This window comes from Bufo bufo, chromosome 2 (assembly GCF_905171765.1).
Source record: "Bufo bufo chromosome 2, aBufBuf1.1, whole genome shotgun sequence".
NCBI classification, from domain to species: Eukaryota; Metazoa; Chordata; class Amphibia; order Anura; family Bufonidae; genus Bufo; species Bufo bufo.
The window spans coordinates 680,159,190-680,173,551 of NC_053390.1; the positions used below are offsets into that span (position 1 = coordinate 680,159,190).

The 14,362-nt window shown below is 42.8% G+C and overlaps 1 protein-coding gene across 2 annotated transcripts in view; it reads right to left on the minus strand.

The window, feature by feature from the left end:
• Positions 1-4,383: 4,383 nt before the first annotated feature.
• CBR4 (carbonyl reductase 4) overlaps positions 4,384-14,362 on the minus strand; it is a 53,859-nt gene continuing 43,880 nt past the window's right edge. The window contains exons 5-6 of one of the 2 annotated variants that reach the window (XM_040420526.1): positions 12,700-12,834; positions 4,384-4,888 (exon numbers count right to left, since the gene is read on the minus strand). In XM_040420526.1, coding sequence (XP_040276460.1) covers positions 4,710-4,888; positions 12,700-12,834 — 314 coding nt within the window. In that variant the 3' untranslated portion in view covers positions 4,384-4,709. The remainder of the gene's footprint in view (positions 4,889-12,699; positions 12,835-14,362) is intronic. The other variant, XM_040420527.1, reaches the window with a different exon arrangement.

Below are 14,362 nucleotides of genomic sequence, written 5' to 3' on the forward strand. Positions count from 1 at the left end.
TTTTGCCTGATCAGTCAAAACGACTGAACTGAAGACATCCTGATGCATTCTGAACGGATTAGGGCTCTTTCACACTTGCGTTATTGTCTTCCGGCATAGAGTTCCGTCGTCGGGGCTCTATGCCGGAAGAATCCTGATCAGGATTATCCTAATGCATTCTGAATGGAGAGAAATCCGTTCAGGATGCATCAGGATGTCTTCAGTTCCGGAACGGAACGTTTGTTGGCTGGAGAAAATACCGCAGCATGCTGCGCTTTTTGCTCCGGCCAAAAATCCGGAACACTTGCCGCAAGGCCGGATCCGGAATTAATGCCCATTGGAAGGCATTGATCCGGATCCGGCCTTAAGCTAAACGTCGTTTCGGCGCATTGCCGGAGCCGACATTTAGCTTTTTCTGAATGGTTACCATGGCTGCCGGGACGCTAAAGTCCTGACAGCCATGGTAAAGTGTAGCGGGGAGCGGGGGAGCAGTATACTTACCGTCCGTGCGGCTCCCCGGGCGCTCCAGAGTGACGTCAGGGCGCCCCAAGCGCATGGATCACGTCATCCATGCGCATGGGGCGCTCTGACGTCATTCTGGAGCGCCCCGGGAGCCGCACGGACTCTAAGTATACTGCTCCCCCGCTCCCCTCTACTACTATGGCAGCCAGGACTTTAATAGCGTCCTGGGTGCCATAGTAACACTGAAAGCATTTGGAAGACGGTTCCGTCTTCAAATGCTTTCAGTACACTTGCGTTTTTCCGGATCCGGCGGGCACCTCCGGCAACGGAAGTGCATGCCGGATCCCAACAACGCAAGTGTGAAAGAGGCCTTACTCTCCATTCAGCATGCATAGGTATAAAACTGATCAGTTATTTTCCGGTATAGAGCACCTGTGATGGAACTCTATGCCGGAAAAGAAAAACACAAGTGTGAAAGTACCCTAAGATGAATGGAAATTATTTTCAGTCACAAGAAATGTCTGCAGAAAACTCTGCCACTTGAGAAGCACCCTCATACGGTAAGGTGCTAAGTTAATTTATTAAAATTATGTGCAGCCTGGAAAGTTGCTTCGTCCAGCTGATATAACGTGAGGCGTGGCAATACTGATTTGTATTTTTCTATTTGCACCTTGTATACAGTTCTCTAAAGAAAACAGGACTGTGTTCTGCATTTGTAACAAAAAAGGCAGCTGCACTAAAGAAATAAATGGTCACAGGTGAAGTGATCTTATACCACCCCTCCCATTATGATGTCAGATGTATTCCTTTGTCCAACAAATACCGCTCGTGTCAGGGTATACACAGGGGCTACTGGGAATTTTTGAGGTCTGAAAGGCAATAGTGTCCGATGCATGATCCTTAACCCTTTCATGACCAAGGGTCATTGATGCCCCAGTGTCCAGGTCAAAATTAACAAATCTGACATGTGTCACTTTATGTGGTAATAGCTTTGGAACACTTTTACTTATCCACGCCATTCTGAGATTGTTTTCTCGTGACACATTGTACTTCATGATAGTCATATATTTGAGTCAATATATTTCACCTTTATTTATGAAAAAATCCCAAATTTACAAAAAAAAATTAAAAATTCTCAATTTTCCAAATTTCTATTTCTCTGCTTCTAAAACAGAAAGTCATACCTAATAAAATATTTATTACTTAACATTCCCCATATGTCTACTTTATGTTGGCATCATTTTGGAAATGTCATTTTATTTTTTTAGGACGTTAGAAGGCTTAGAAGTTTAGAAGCAATTCTTACAATTTTTAAGAAAATTTCCAAAACCCACTTTTTAAGGACCAGTTCAGGTCTGAAGTCCCTTTGTGGGGCTTACATAGTGGAAACCCCCATAAATGACCCCATTATAGAAACTACACCCCTCAAGTTACTCAAAACTGATTTTACAAACTTTGTTAACCCTTTAGGCGTTCCACAAGAATTAAAGGAAAATGGAGATGAAATGTAAAAATTTCACTTTTTTGGCAGATTTTCCATTTTATATATTTTTTTTCTTTAACACATTGAGGGTTAACAGCCAAACAAAACTCAATATTTATTACCCTGATTCCGCGGTTTACAGAAACACCCCACATGTGGTCATAAACTGCTGTACGGGCACACGGCAGGGCGCAGAAGGAAAGGAATGCCATACGGTTTTTGGAAGGTAGATTGTGCTGGATTGGTTTTCTCAACGCCAGATGTTTTTTATTTTTCTGCCGATCGTCTTGTGCAGGGGCTCGTTTTTTGCAGAAAGTGTTGAGGTTTTTATTGGTACCATTTTTGGGTACATAGGATTTTTTGATCATTCATTATTACACTTTATGGGGCAAGGTGACCCAAAAATTGGCTGTTTTGGAACAGTTTTCATTTATTTATTTTTACAGCGTTCATCTGAGAAGTTAGGTCATGTGATAGTTTTATAGAGAAGATCGTTACGGACGTGGCAATACCTAATATGTATACTTTTTCTTATTTATTTAAGTTTTACACAATAATAGCATTTCTGAAACCAAAAAAATGATGTTTTAGTGTCTCTATAGTCTGAGAGCCATAGCTTTTTTATTTTTTGGGCGATTGTCTTAAATAGGGTATCATTTTTTGCGGGACGAGGTGACGGTTTGATTGGTACTATTTTGGGGGTCATAAGCCTTTTTGATCGCTTGCTGTTGCACTTTTTGTGATGTAAGGTGACAAAAATAGCTTTTTTGGCACTTTTTTTTATTTTATTTTTATGGTGTTTATCGGACGAGGTCCATCATGTGATATAATTATAGAGACGGTCGTTACGGACGCGGTGACACCTAATATGTGTATTTTATTTTATTTTTTCATTTTTTTATAGGAAAAGGCAATGTCTTTTTTTTATTTACATTTTTATTTATTTATTGATTTATTTTTACTTTTATTATTTTCACTTTTTTTTTATCAAGTCCCTCTTGGATCATGAAGATCCAGTGGGGCTGATAGTTGTACTATACTTTGCAATGCTCTTGCATTGCAAAGTATAATACTTCCAGATTGCCTGTAGGTGGCAGCACTGGACGCCTTTGCCATGGCAACCATCGGGTGCTGCAATTACAGCGCTGCAGCCCCGATGGTGGAGAGAGGGAGCTCCCTCCCTCTGTTAACCCCATGGATGCCGCAACCGCAGCATCTATGGAGTTACAGGAGAGTGTCAGCATAGAGCTGACACTCTCTGCTGATGGCGGCGGCTCAGGAATGGAGCCGCCGCCATCACACACAGAATGGGGAATCGGGGGCAGCGCTGGAAGGGGGGGGGGTCGGGGGGTACAGACTACAATGGGGCAGGCGGGACGGCTAGAAAATGAATACATGGGGCGGGGAGGGGGCGGATCGCATGCCATCAGGGCAGGAAGGAGATGAGCGCAGGAGAGGGGCACAGATCGGGGGGGGGGGCACAGAGGGGCACCAAGGGCTTGGAGTGGCACAGATCGGGGGGCATGAGGAACACTATCGGCTTTCAGGCTGTGATCTGCAGAGCGCAGATCAGAGCCTGAAACCGGCATTTTAACACTGCCGCGATCCGATTGGTTAGTCTGCACAGACTAACCAATCGGATCGATTGCCGGCAAGGGGCCACTCTGATTGGTCCCTTGCCGGCATTACTGCACTGTATGCTGTCCGTGACAGCACCAGGGCAGGGGCAGAAGCTTTAATCCAAGCGCTTTGCAGCGCTTGGATTAAAGAACTGTCTTGACGTTTATAGACGTGATAGCTGCACGGGGCATGTGCAGCTATCACGTATATATACAGATTGCGGTCGGGAAGAGGTTAACAAATGAATGCTACCAAATTGAGGCAGCTACAAGTATAATGTTACCATGACGGCCCATGTCCATTGCTACTCCACTACTTCTATTAGGAACATTACTCCTAAACAACTACGACTCCCATATTTGCCTTCACTACCCTCCCCTCCTCTCTGCACAGCTACTTCTACTTACTAATCAGCTTCTGGTATAACTTCTGCTGACTTAATTAGTCCTTATGAAAGTGTACTTTTCAGTCTGCCTGTGTACCGACTGACACTCTGCTGCCTGCCCTGACTTCTGCCTGTTTACTGTACTGAACCTTAGCTGCCTGACCTGACCTCAGACTTATTTTACAGATTCACATGAACTCTGCCTGCCCAGACATCTGCCAGTTTACTGATGAGTACTGACTTATCCATTGGTGCTTCACACTGGTGTCTCCGACTCCCATGGGTCAGCCCCCAAACTAAACAGGAACTATTCCAAGAGATAGCAGCCTGGTGGCTTACCTGTGCAGCGAAGGCTAGATGGCAATACAGGGTGAAATCCAGAAGACTGTCAGGATAATGCCCTTAGGTCTAGCCCAAAGCCTGTTACATATAATAAGACAAATACAACATCAACTTTCCTGGCAGCTGTTTAATTCACTTCCACCAGTTTATGTGCAAACAAGGAGATCCAATAAATGTGAGGATGTTCTATCATCTCTGTAATATATTGACTGCACAGCACTCAATCCAAGAACATCTGAAGGGCACACCAAATAACATTATCTTGTCATAGGTTTCTATGCTGTGCTTCATATGTACAAATCCTGTTCATTCCCAGAGCACATGTGGCTTGTTAGGTTCCGTAAAAAAGTAGGACTTCTTATCTAATAATGTTTACCCTATAAACATTTCCTATTTCTTCTCTGGTAGGAACAGTCCTGGGAAAGATGGCACAGCAGCTCAGATCTGAAGTTGTAAACCTCCATCCACCACTAATACATGACCAGTAATATATGGGGAACTGAGCAAGAAAGTGACAGCCTGTGCAACGTCATCCACCTCTCCAAATCTTCCCAGCGGAATATTGTGATTTACAGAGGTCTCTTCTAAACTTAAAGTCATGTCCGTGTGAATAAATCCTAGAAGAGATTAAAACAACAAGTAAATACATAACCACTCCAGAATTATAGCATGCACAGTGAATCCGGCAGGGATCAGGAAAAACGCTTCTGTCTAGATAATACAACCGTCAGAATCCATCATGAACGGATCCAGTTATCTTTAAAATAGCCATGACGGATCCGGCATTAAAACCATTGTAAGTTTTCTTTTGTGTCAGAGAAAACAGATTCGGCACCATTGACCTACATTGTGTTTCATGCCTGATCTGTCTTGCTCCGTATCCGTATCCGCATCCGCTGCTTGCAGCAGTTTTCTGTCTAGCATGGGAAAGCAACCAAACGGAACGGAATGCATTCTGCTGCACTCCGTTCCGTTCAGTTTTATCCCCATTGCCAATGAATGGGGACAAAACAGAATCTCAATACCGGAAAGGAAAAACGCAGATGTGAAAGTAGCCTAATGCAGAGTCCAGTATCTGTGAGATCAGGGATATTGTTATCCATGCCATCAACAATGTTACCTAAAACATCAAAGCATTGTTCTATGCAAACGAGCGGACTGTGGTGTGCAAGAAGCTCAAATAGTCGCAAATTAAGGTGCAAAGATGCTGTGCGCCATTATGTGTATCTTTTTTACACCACAACTGTGTATAGGGCTTCATAAATGTCCCCCACTGTCCATTTTTCACGGCCAGTTTTCAACAATTTTTGCATCCATTTTCTGGCTGTTTTTAACGGCTTTTAAAAAAAAAAATTTAATACAAACTCCTGCAGTATACATAATGTCCCCCAGAGTGGCCCCCAAAATAAATGTACTCAACGCCCATGCATGTGCAGGGACAGTCATTCTTCATTTGATGCAGAAGGACCTCCCAGAAATCATGTCGGGAGCACATGGTGACCTCATCACGCTGGGAGCACAGGTCCTTCTACATCAAGAGAGGAGTGACTGCCTCTGCACGTGCAAGTGGATGAAGTCATTTTTTTTTTAACCACTAAAAGGCCATTTTCACTAGTGTACCCATTTTCAATCACCATTAGATGGGTGCACTCCTGTCTAACAGCCGATAAAAATGGTCCCATTGACTTCAACAGGGTCCGTCTGGCCGTAAAAATGGCCAAAAATAGGACATGTTCTATTTATTTATTTATTTTTTGGCAGCCGCAAAACAAAACTGCTGTGCGAATAGTCCCACTGCCTTAAAAAACGTCTATGTGAATGTAGACTTTGACTCTTGTAACAGGGTCAGTGTCACAGAACTAGAGGACATCTGATGCTGTACTAATATTTAAAGGGGTATTCCGGTTACCATAAATATAACTTATGTTTTAGACTAATTCATCATCAATAATTACCTAATATAATGTAAATTTCACATATTTACCGTTCAGTAGTTATAAAAGTAGTTTTCTTCCTCAGCTACCCACTGTGTTTCCTCATAATTTACCATGGCATCGACCTGTAGTTCTGAGCCTTAGTTAGGTCGAGCATGCTCAGTTTGTTGCTATCAATTCTCTAGCAAAATGTCTTGTGAAACAAAGGGAGTGTTAGTGTGCTGCTGATTACTGAGTAGGGGGGCGTGACCGGACTGTATATCAGTCAGCCAATCAATAAAAAGCAACACTCACAGCAGGAAAGCTAGGGATTGTGGGGATTGTAGTCTTTGATGATCATGCGCCATGATACTCGCTCACACAGGAGCTAGACAAATGGATTGCAAGGTAAATTGAAGCTCTGGTTATATGTATAGATATGGGATCTGGTTGGGTCACAGCTTGCAGCCTTAATGCAGTTTTTCAAAAATTAAGTTACTTTACTGGAATACCCCTTTAAGAAAGGTAAAAAGGTGAAACCATCTAACTACCGACTGGTAAGTTTGACATCTGTAATATGTAAAATATTTGAGGGCATTCTAAGAGATGAGCTGTAGAAGTATATAGCAGTGAATAAGTTAATAACTGAAAACCAGCATGGATTTATGCAAAACAGGTCGTTACTAACCAGCATGCGAGGAAGTCAATGCAAATCTCAATGTTGGTCATGTGGCAGCTGTGATATCTGGATTCTGCAAAAGCATTTGATACAGTACCACACAAGAGCCTTGTGCTGTAGGGACTAGGGGGGGCAACATATGCACATGGGGAAAGAACTGGTTAAAGAGGTTACCTGGGACAAAAAAATGCTCCCCATATGCTGGGCTCCTCACACTGATTCTACCTACCTGGCTCCCTGTGTCGTTCCAGGTCCCCGCACCACCGCCACTGCTTCTCCCCGTGCGCAGATGAAAACATCCGATGTTGGGGGGAGCAGCCAATGGCAGTCGGTGATGGGGAAGAACCTCCCTAGCATCGCATAGAGGATCTGAGACGGAACTGACAAAAATGGATGCAAAATAAGCACAACGGATGAACAAAATAAAGGATCCGTTTTTCTTTTTCTGTTCTGATGGATGAGAAAAATAGAAAACAAAAAGGCGAACTGAACATACCCATGGCAGGTGACTTTGCAGTGACTTTGCAATGAATTACAATTCATATGATTATTGGTCATAAAAATCTAGATTTAAAGGGAACCTGTCACCGGGATTTGATGTATAGAGCTGAGGACATGGGTTGTTAGATGGCCGCTAGCACATCCGCAACACCCAGTCCCCATAGCTCTGTGTGCTTTTATTGTGTAAAAAAAACGATTTGATCCATATGTAAATTAACCTGAGATGTGTCCTGTATGTGAGATGAGTCCAGTGTGAAGGAGCCCAGCACCGGCCCGCGTCCTCAGAATCTCCTCCTTGCTCCCCGACGTCAGAAAGCCAGAGCGCCGTAAGCTCGCGATGCACGAGCTAGCGCATGCGCAATGTCGTCATAGTATTCCTTACCTGTGCTGGCATCAGCCTCAGAGAAGGAACTGCGCATGCGCTAGCTCGCGCATCGCGAGATTACGGTGCTTTGGCTTTCTGACGTCGGGGAGTAAGGAGGAGATTCTGAGGATGCGGGTCGGTGCTGGGCTCCTTCACGCTGGACTCATCTCAGGACACATCTCAGGTTAATTTGCATATGGATCAAATCGTTTTTTTTACACAATAAAAGCACACAGAGCTATGGGGACTGGGTATTGCAGATGTCCTAGCGGCCATCTAGCAACCCATGTCCTCAGCTCTATACATAGAATCCCGGTGATAGGTTCCCTTTAATGCAAAATTGTCACCATAAAAATTGAAGGAAAACTTTGTGGGGGGACCAAGGGACCTTTCTAACAAGTAAAGATTGTCCAAAGCGGAGAACCCCTTTAACCCCTTAAGGACCAAGCTCATTTTCACCTTAAGGACCAGGCCATTTTTTGCAAATCTGACCAGTGTCACTTTATGTATGAATAACTTTAAAACGCTTTTACTTATGCAGGCCATTCTGAGATAGTTTTTTCGTCACATATTGTATTTTATGACACTGGTAAAATGGAGTCAAAAAAATTCATTTTTATTTATAAAAAAATACCAAATTTACAAAAAATTTGGAAACATTTTTAAATTTCCAAGTATCAATTTCTCTACTTCTATAATACATAGTAATACCTCCAAAAATAGTTATTCATTTACATTCCCCATATGTCTACTTTATGTTTGGATCATTTTGGGAATGACATTTTATTTTTTAGGGACGTTACAAGGCTTAGAAGTTTAGAAGCAAATCTTGAAATTTTTCAGAAATTTTCCAAAACCCACTTTTTAAGGATCAGTTCAAGTCTGAAGTCACTTTGTGAGGCTTACATAATAGAAACCCCCCATTTTGGAAACTACACCCCTCAAGGTATTCAAAACCGATTTTACAAACTTTGTTAATCCTTTAGGTGTTCCACACGAGTTATTGGCAAATGGAGAGGAAATTTCAGAATTTAAATGTTTTGGCAAATTTTCCATTTGAATCCATTTTATTCCAGTAACAAAGCAAGGGTTAACAGCCAAACAAAACTCAATATTTATGGCCCTGATTCTGTAGTTTATAGAAACACCCCATATGTGGTCGTAAACTGCTGTATGACCAAACGGCAGGGGGCACAAGGAAAGGAACGCCATATGGTTTCTGGAAGGCAGATTTTGATGGCCTTTTTTTTTACACCATGTCCCATTTGAAGAACCCCTGATGCACCCCTAGAGTAGAAATTCCATAAAAGTGACCACATCTAAGAAAGTACACTCCTCAGGTATTCAAAACTGATTTTACAAGCTTTATTAACCCTCTAGGCGTTCCATAAGATTTTATGGAAAATGGAGATAAAATTTCAGAATTTAAATGTTTTGGCAAATTTTCCATTTTAATCAATTTTTTCCAGTAACAAAGCAAGGGTTAACAGCCAAACAAAACTCAACATTTATTACTCTGATTCTGCAGTTTACAGAAACACCCCATATATGGTCGTAAACTGCTGTACGGGCACACAGCAGGGCGCAGAAGGAAAGGAATGCCATTTGGTTTTTGAAAGGCAGATTTAGCTGGATTGGTTTTTAGACACCATGTCCCATTTGAAGCCCCCTGATGCACCCCTAGAGAAGAAACTCCAAAAAAGTGACGGTTTGATTGGTATGATTTTGGGGTGCGTATACCCTTTTGATCGCTTGCTATTACACTTTTTGTGATGTAAGGTGACCAAAAAATGGCTTTTTTTTACACCGTTTTTATTTTTACGGTGTTCATCTGAGGGGTTAGGTCATGTGATATTTTTATAGAGCAGGTTCTTACGGATGCGGCGATACCTAATATGTATACCTTTTTTTATTTATTTAGGTTTTACACAATAATATAATTTTTGAAACAAAAAAAAAAAAATCATGTTTTTGTGTCTCCGTAGTCGGAGAGCCATAGTTTTTTCAGTTTTTGGGCGATTGTCTCAGGTTAGGTATCATTTTTGCGGGATGAGATGACGGTTAGATTGGCACTATTTTGGGGTGCATATGACTTTTTGATCGCTTGCTATTACACTTTTTGTGATGTAGGGTAACAAAATAATAGCTTTTTTGACACCGTTTTTATTAAAAAAATTTTACAGTGTTCACCTGAGGGGTTAGGTCATGTGGTATTTTTATAGAGCAGGTTCTTACGGACGTGGCAATACCTAATATGTATACCTTTCTTTTAGTTATTTAGGTTTTACACAATAATATCATTTTTGAAACAAAAAAAAATATGTTTTAGTGTCTCCATAGTCTGAGAGCCATATTTTTTTTTATTTTTTGGGCGATTCTCATATGTAGGGTATCATTTTTTGCGGGCTGAGGTGACTGTTAGATTGGCACCATTGTGGGGGGCATACGTCTTGTTGATCGCATGGTGTTGCACTTTTAGTGACGTAAGGTGACAAAACAAATGTTTTTTTAGCACAGTTTTTTTATTATTTTTTTGACAGTGTTCACCTGAGGGGTTAGGGTATGTGATATTTTTATAGAGCCGGTCGTTACGGACGTGGCGTTACCTAATATGTATACTTTGAAACAAAAACAAAATCATGTTTTAGTGTCTCCATAGTCTGAGAGTCATATTTTTTTCAGTTTTTGGGTGATTGTCTTAGGTAGGGTATCATTTTTGTGGGATGAGATGACGGTTAGATTGGCACTATTTTGGGGGGCATACGACTTTTTGATCACTTGCTATTACACTTTTTGTGATGTAAGGTGACAAAAAATGACTTTTTTGACACCGTTCTTTATTTTTTTACGGTGTTCACCTGAGGGGTTAGGTCATGTGATATTTTTATAGAGCAGGTTCTTACGGACGCGGCGATACCTAATATGTCTACTTTAAAAAAAAAAATACGTTTAACATAAAAAAGCATTTTTGAAACAAAAAAATCATGTTTTAGTCTGAGAGACATAGTTTAAAAAAAAAATTGGGCCATTGTCTCATGTAGGGGCTAATTTTTTGTGGGATGAGGTGACGGTTTGATTGGTACTATTTTGGCGTACATACGACTTTTTTTATCACTTTTATTACCTTTTTTGGGAAGTAAGGTGGGCAAAATTTCAATTTCATCATAGTTTTTATTTATTTATTTTTTATGGCGTTCACCGTGCAGGGAAAGTAACATGACCGTTTTATAGATCAGGTTGTTATGGACGCGGTGATATCAAACATGTGTAGGGAATTTTATTTTTTGAATTTTTAATCAGTGATGTGTTTTTTTATTTAAACTTTTTTTTTGGACCCAGACCCACTTGGTTCTTGAAGATCCAGAAGGGCTGATGTCTGTATTAGGCTACTTTCACACTTGCGTTCAGAGCGGGTCCGTTTGATGTCTGCACAGACGGATCCGCTACTATAATGCAGACGTTTGGATCCGTTCAGAACGGATCCGTCTGCATTATAGTTTAAAAAAAATTCTAAATGTGAAAGTAGCCTGAACGGATCCGTCCAGACTTTACATTGAAAGTCAATGGGGGACGGATCCATTTGAAAATTGAGCCATACTGTGTCAACTTCAAACGGATCCGTCCCCATTGACTTACATTGTAGGTCTGGACGGATCCGCTTGCCTCCGCACGGGCAGGCGGACACCCGAACGCTGCAAGCAGCGTTCAGGTGTCCGCTTGCTGAGCGGAGCGGAGGCTGAACGCTGCCAGACTGATGCATTCTGAGCGGATCTGCGTCCACTCAGAATGCATTAGGGCAGTACGGATGCGTTCGGGGCCGCTTGTGAGCCCCTTCAAACGGAGCTCACAAGCGGAGCCCCGATTGCTAGTGTGAAAGTAGCCTAATACAATACAGTACACTATTTAGTGTACTGTACTGTATTTTCACTTTACACTTAGTCTGATCAGACTTCTGCAACAGAAGTCTGATCAGCACCATGGAAAGCCGGAAGCCTGTGAAGGTGTCAGGTTGCCATAGTAACCATCACCCGCTGCCACAACAGAGCAGCGGGTGATTAGGAGGGAGGGGGGCCCCCTCCCTCTGTGATCCCGTCAAGAATCGGGGGCTGAAAAGGCACAGCAGCCCCCGATGGGAGAGGGAGCTCTCTCCCTGTTAACCCCTTCCATACAGCGGTCCCTACGGACCGCGGCATGGAAGGGGTTAAACGGCTGACATCTGTGTCACGGACCGCTGGGATCAGAAACTTCCAAAAGCGCTGCAAACCGCAGGTCTGAATTGACCTGCGGTTTGCAGCGATCGCCGATACAGGGGGGGTCACAGGACCCCCCTCGGCATTGTCACAGAGTGCCTGCTGAATCATTTCAGCAGGCACTCTGTTCCTATCCCCGATCAACATGACTGATCATCACTTATTGAAATCTGCCACTGGGAAAAGTATATAATATACTAGATTATCTGTGGATCCCACCAACATACTGTATATGTACCATCCAGCTTTTCTACCAAGATACCAATGTCTGTCTTAAAATGTAGGTATGCATGGAATCAGCAAAGTGCCAAAAAGACAACCCTCCTTTAAAGGGAACCTGTCAACAATTTTATGCTGAAGTCACCGAGGACAGCATAAAGTAATGACAGATGAGCTGATTTCAGCGGTGTGTCACTCATGAGCTAAAATCTGAAATCAGTGCATCTGTCACTACTTTATGCTGCTCTGAGTGAGGGCAGCATAAAGTTGATAACATGGGATTAAATAATACTGCCCCCCAAAGACCACTTCTGATAATTTGCGTATTTTTTTACACTAAATAGTATATACCTTAATCACCTCATGGACAACACGGACAGATAATGGCTCTCAAAAACGTTATGATCCACATATGCCTTTTAAACATGTTGGTGAAGCTGGAAAGCTGAACAAAAACAAAGCAGTGCCACACTCTCACCGAAACGACCTCCCACAATCTTACCAGGGGCGACCACATTAACCCGAATATTCTTCTTTGCAACTTCTTTAGCGAGCGACTTGGAAAATCCAACCAAGCCTTCCTTACTGGCGCTGTAAACACTCTGTCCAGCGTTACCCTTATGGCCAACAATACTGCCTGAAATCACAGAGAAACCAGGAACATCAGTATGAAGACAAAGCAAGACAAGGATGAACACAGAACTATAAGGAAGGATCATAGGAGACGTCTACCAGTGGCGTTACCAACAAGATATCCCCTATTACTGAATAGCAAACACATCCAGTAATATAGACTCATTGACAAAAAAACGCACCAAGTAGTAGTTGTTGGAATTGAATGAAACTTTATATGTGTAAATGCATTGATGATATATGTAAGTGACTACAATATTAGAGAGAAAGGATAAGTTCTTTAAAGCGAACCTTTCACCAGGATTTCACTTAATAAACTATTACCAGTACCTTATAGATTATCCTCATTGTGGTTCAATGCATTCTTGTCCCGCTTTCCTGGGATGTATATTGATGAAAAAAACGACTTATAAAGTCCTCGTCTCCAGCTCCTGAAGTCACGCTAGAAGTCAAGGGGGTAGCCGTCCGTCCCCGATGCCTCCCTGTCTTCTGTTCTTCAGGCGCGCGCCTGAAGAACAGAAGATAGGGAGGCATCGGGGACGGACGACGCATGCGCAATTCAGTTACAGGATCGCGCTTCAGTCCGTGCGATAGACGGGATCACGCTGCTACTGAGACCGACGGCGCATGCGCCGCCAGTACAAGCGCTGTCCCGGCGACTGAGCCGGGTGTCAGTTACACTACTTAGAGGAGGGGTTAGGGCAGGGGAGTTACAGCCCGGAGTGAGGGAAGGGCTACCCCCTTGACTTCTAGCGTGACTGCAGGAGCTGGAGACGAGGACTTTATAAGTCGTTTTTTTCATCAATATACATACCAGGAAAGCGGGACAAGAATGTATTGAACCACAATGAGGATAATCTATAAGGTACTGGTAATAGTTTATTAAGTGAAATCCTGGTGAAAGGTTCGCTTTAAGGAAAACTGTACAATTGAAAGGAGGCTCTTGTACCCTGTTGGGCCGTCCATAACCTAAATACAAGATGAGATACGGTGGGCACGGAGGCATACACGTTTCATACGGTATCCTGTGGCACATTTGCCTACAGATGTTCAGCTGGGCCTGTAGATCCTGCACACTTGTAGGCAGGGGCGGATTGGCCATAGACCCTACAGGGAAATTTCCCGGTGGGCCAATCTCTAGGAGAGCTACCCAAGCTTTCCTCACAGCCGCCAGCCAAGTACATAATGATCTGATTCTCTCCTATGCACCTGGCCAGCAGCCGCAGGTGTCCTCCTGAATTCAACTGTATCTATGTCCTCAGGACAGTGATACAGTTGAATACTGCTCAGCGGGTAGCAGTATTAAGTGCTGCACTGTGGTATTTGGGTCAGCTGGGGCGGTATATTGCTCTACACTATTGTATTGCTGGTCCTGCATAATTATGCTGCCCCACCTTTTGTCAGTTTGGAAATACCTACAACATAGGCCAACTTTTACGATTTTTTTCCAGGGCCACGTTTAGTTCCCAATCTGCCCCTGCTTGTAAATTCTCGATTGATGATAAATCTGGCAACCCGGCAGGTCAAGGAAG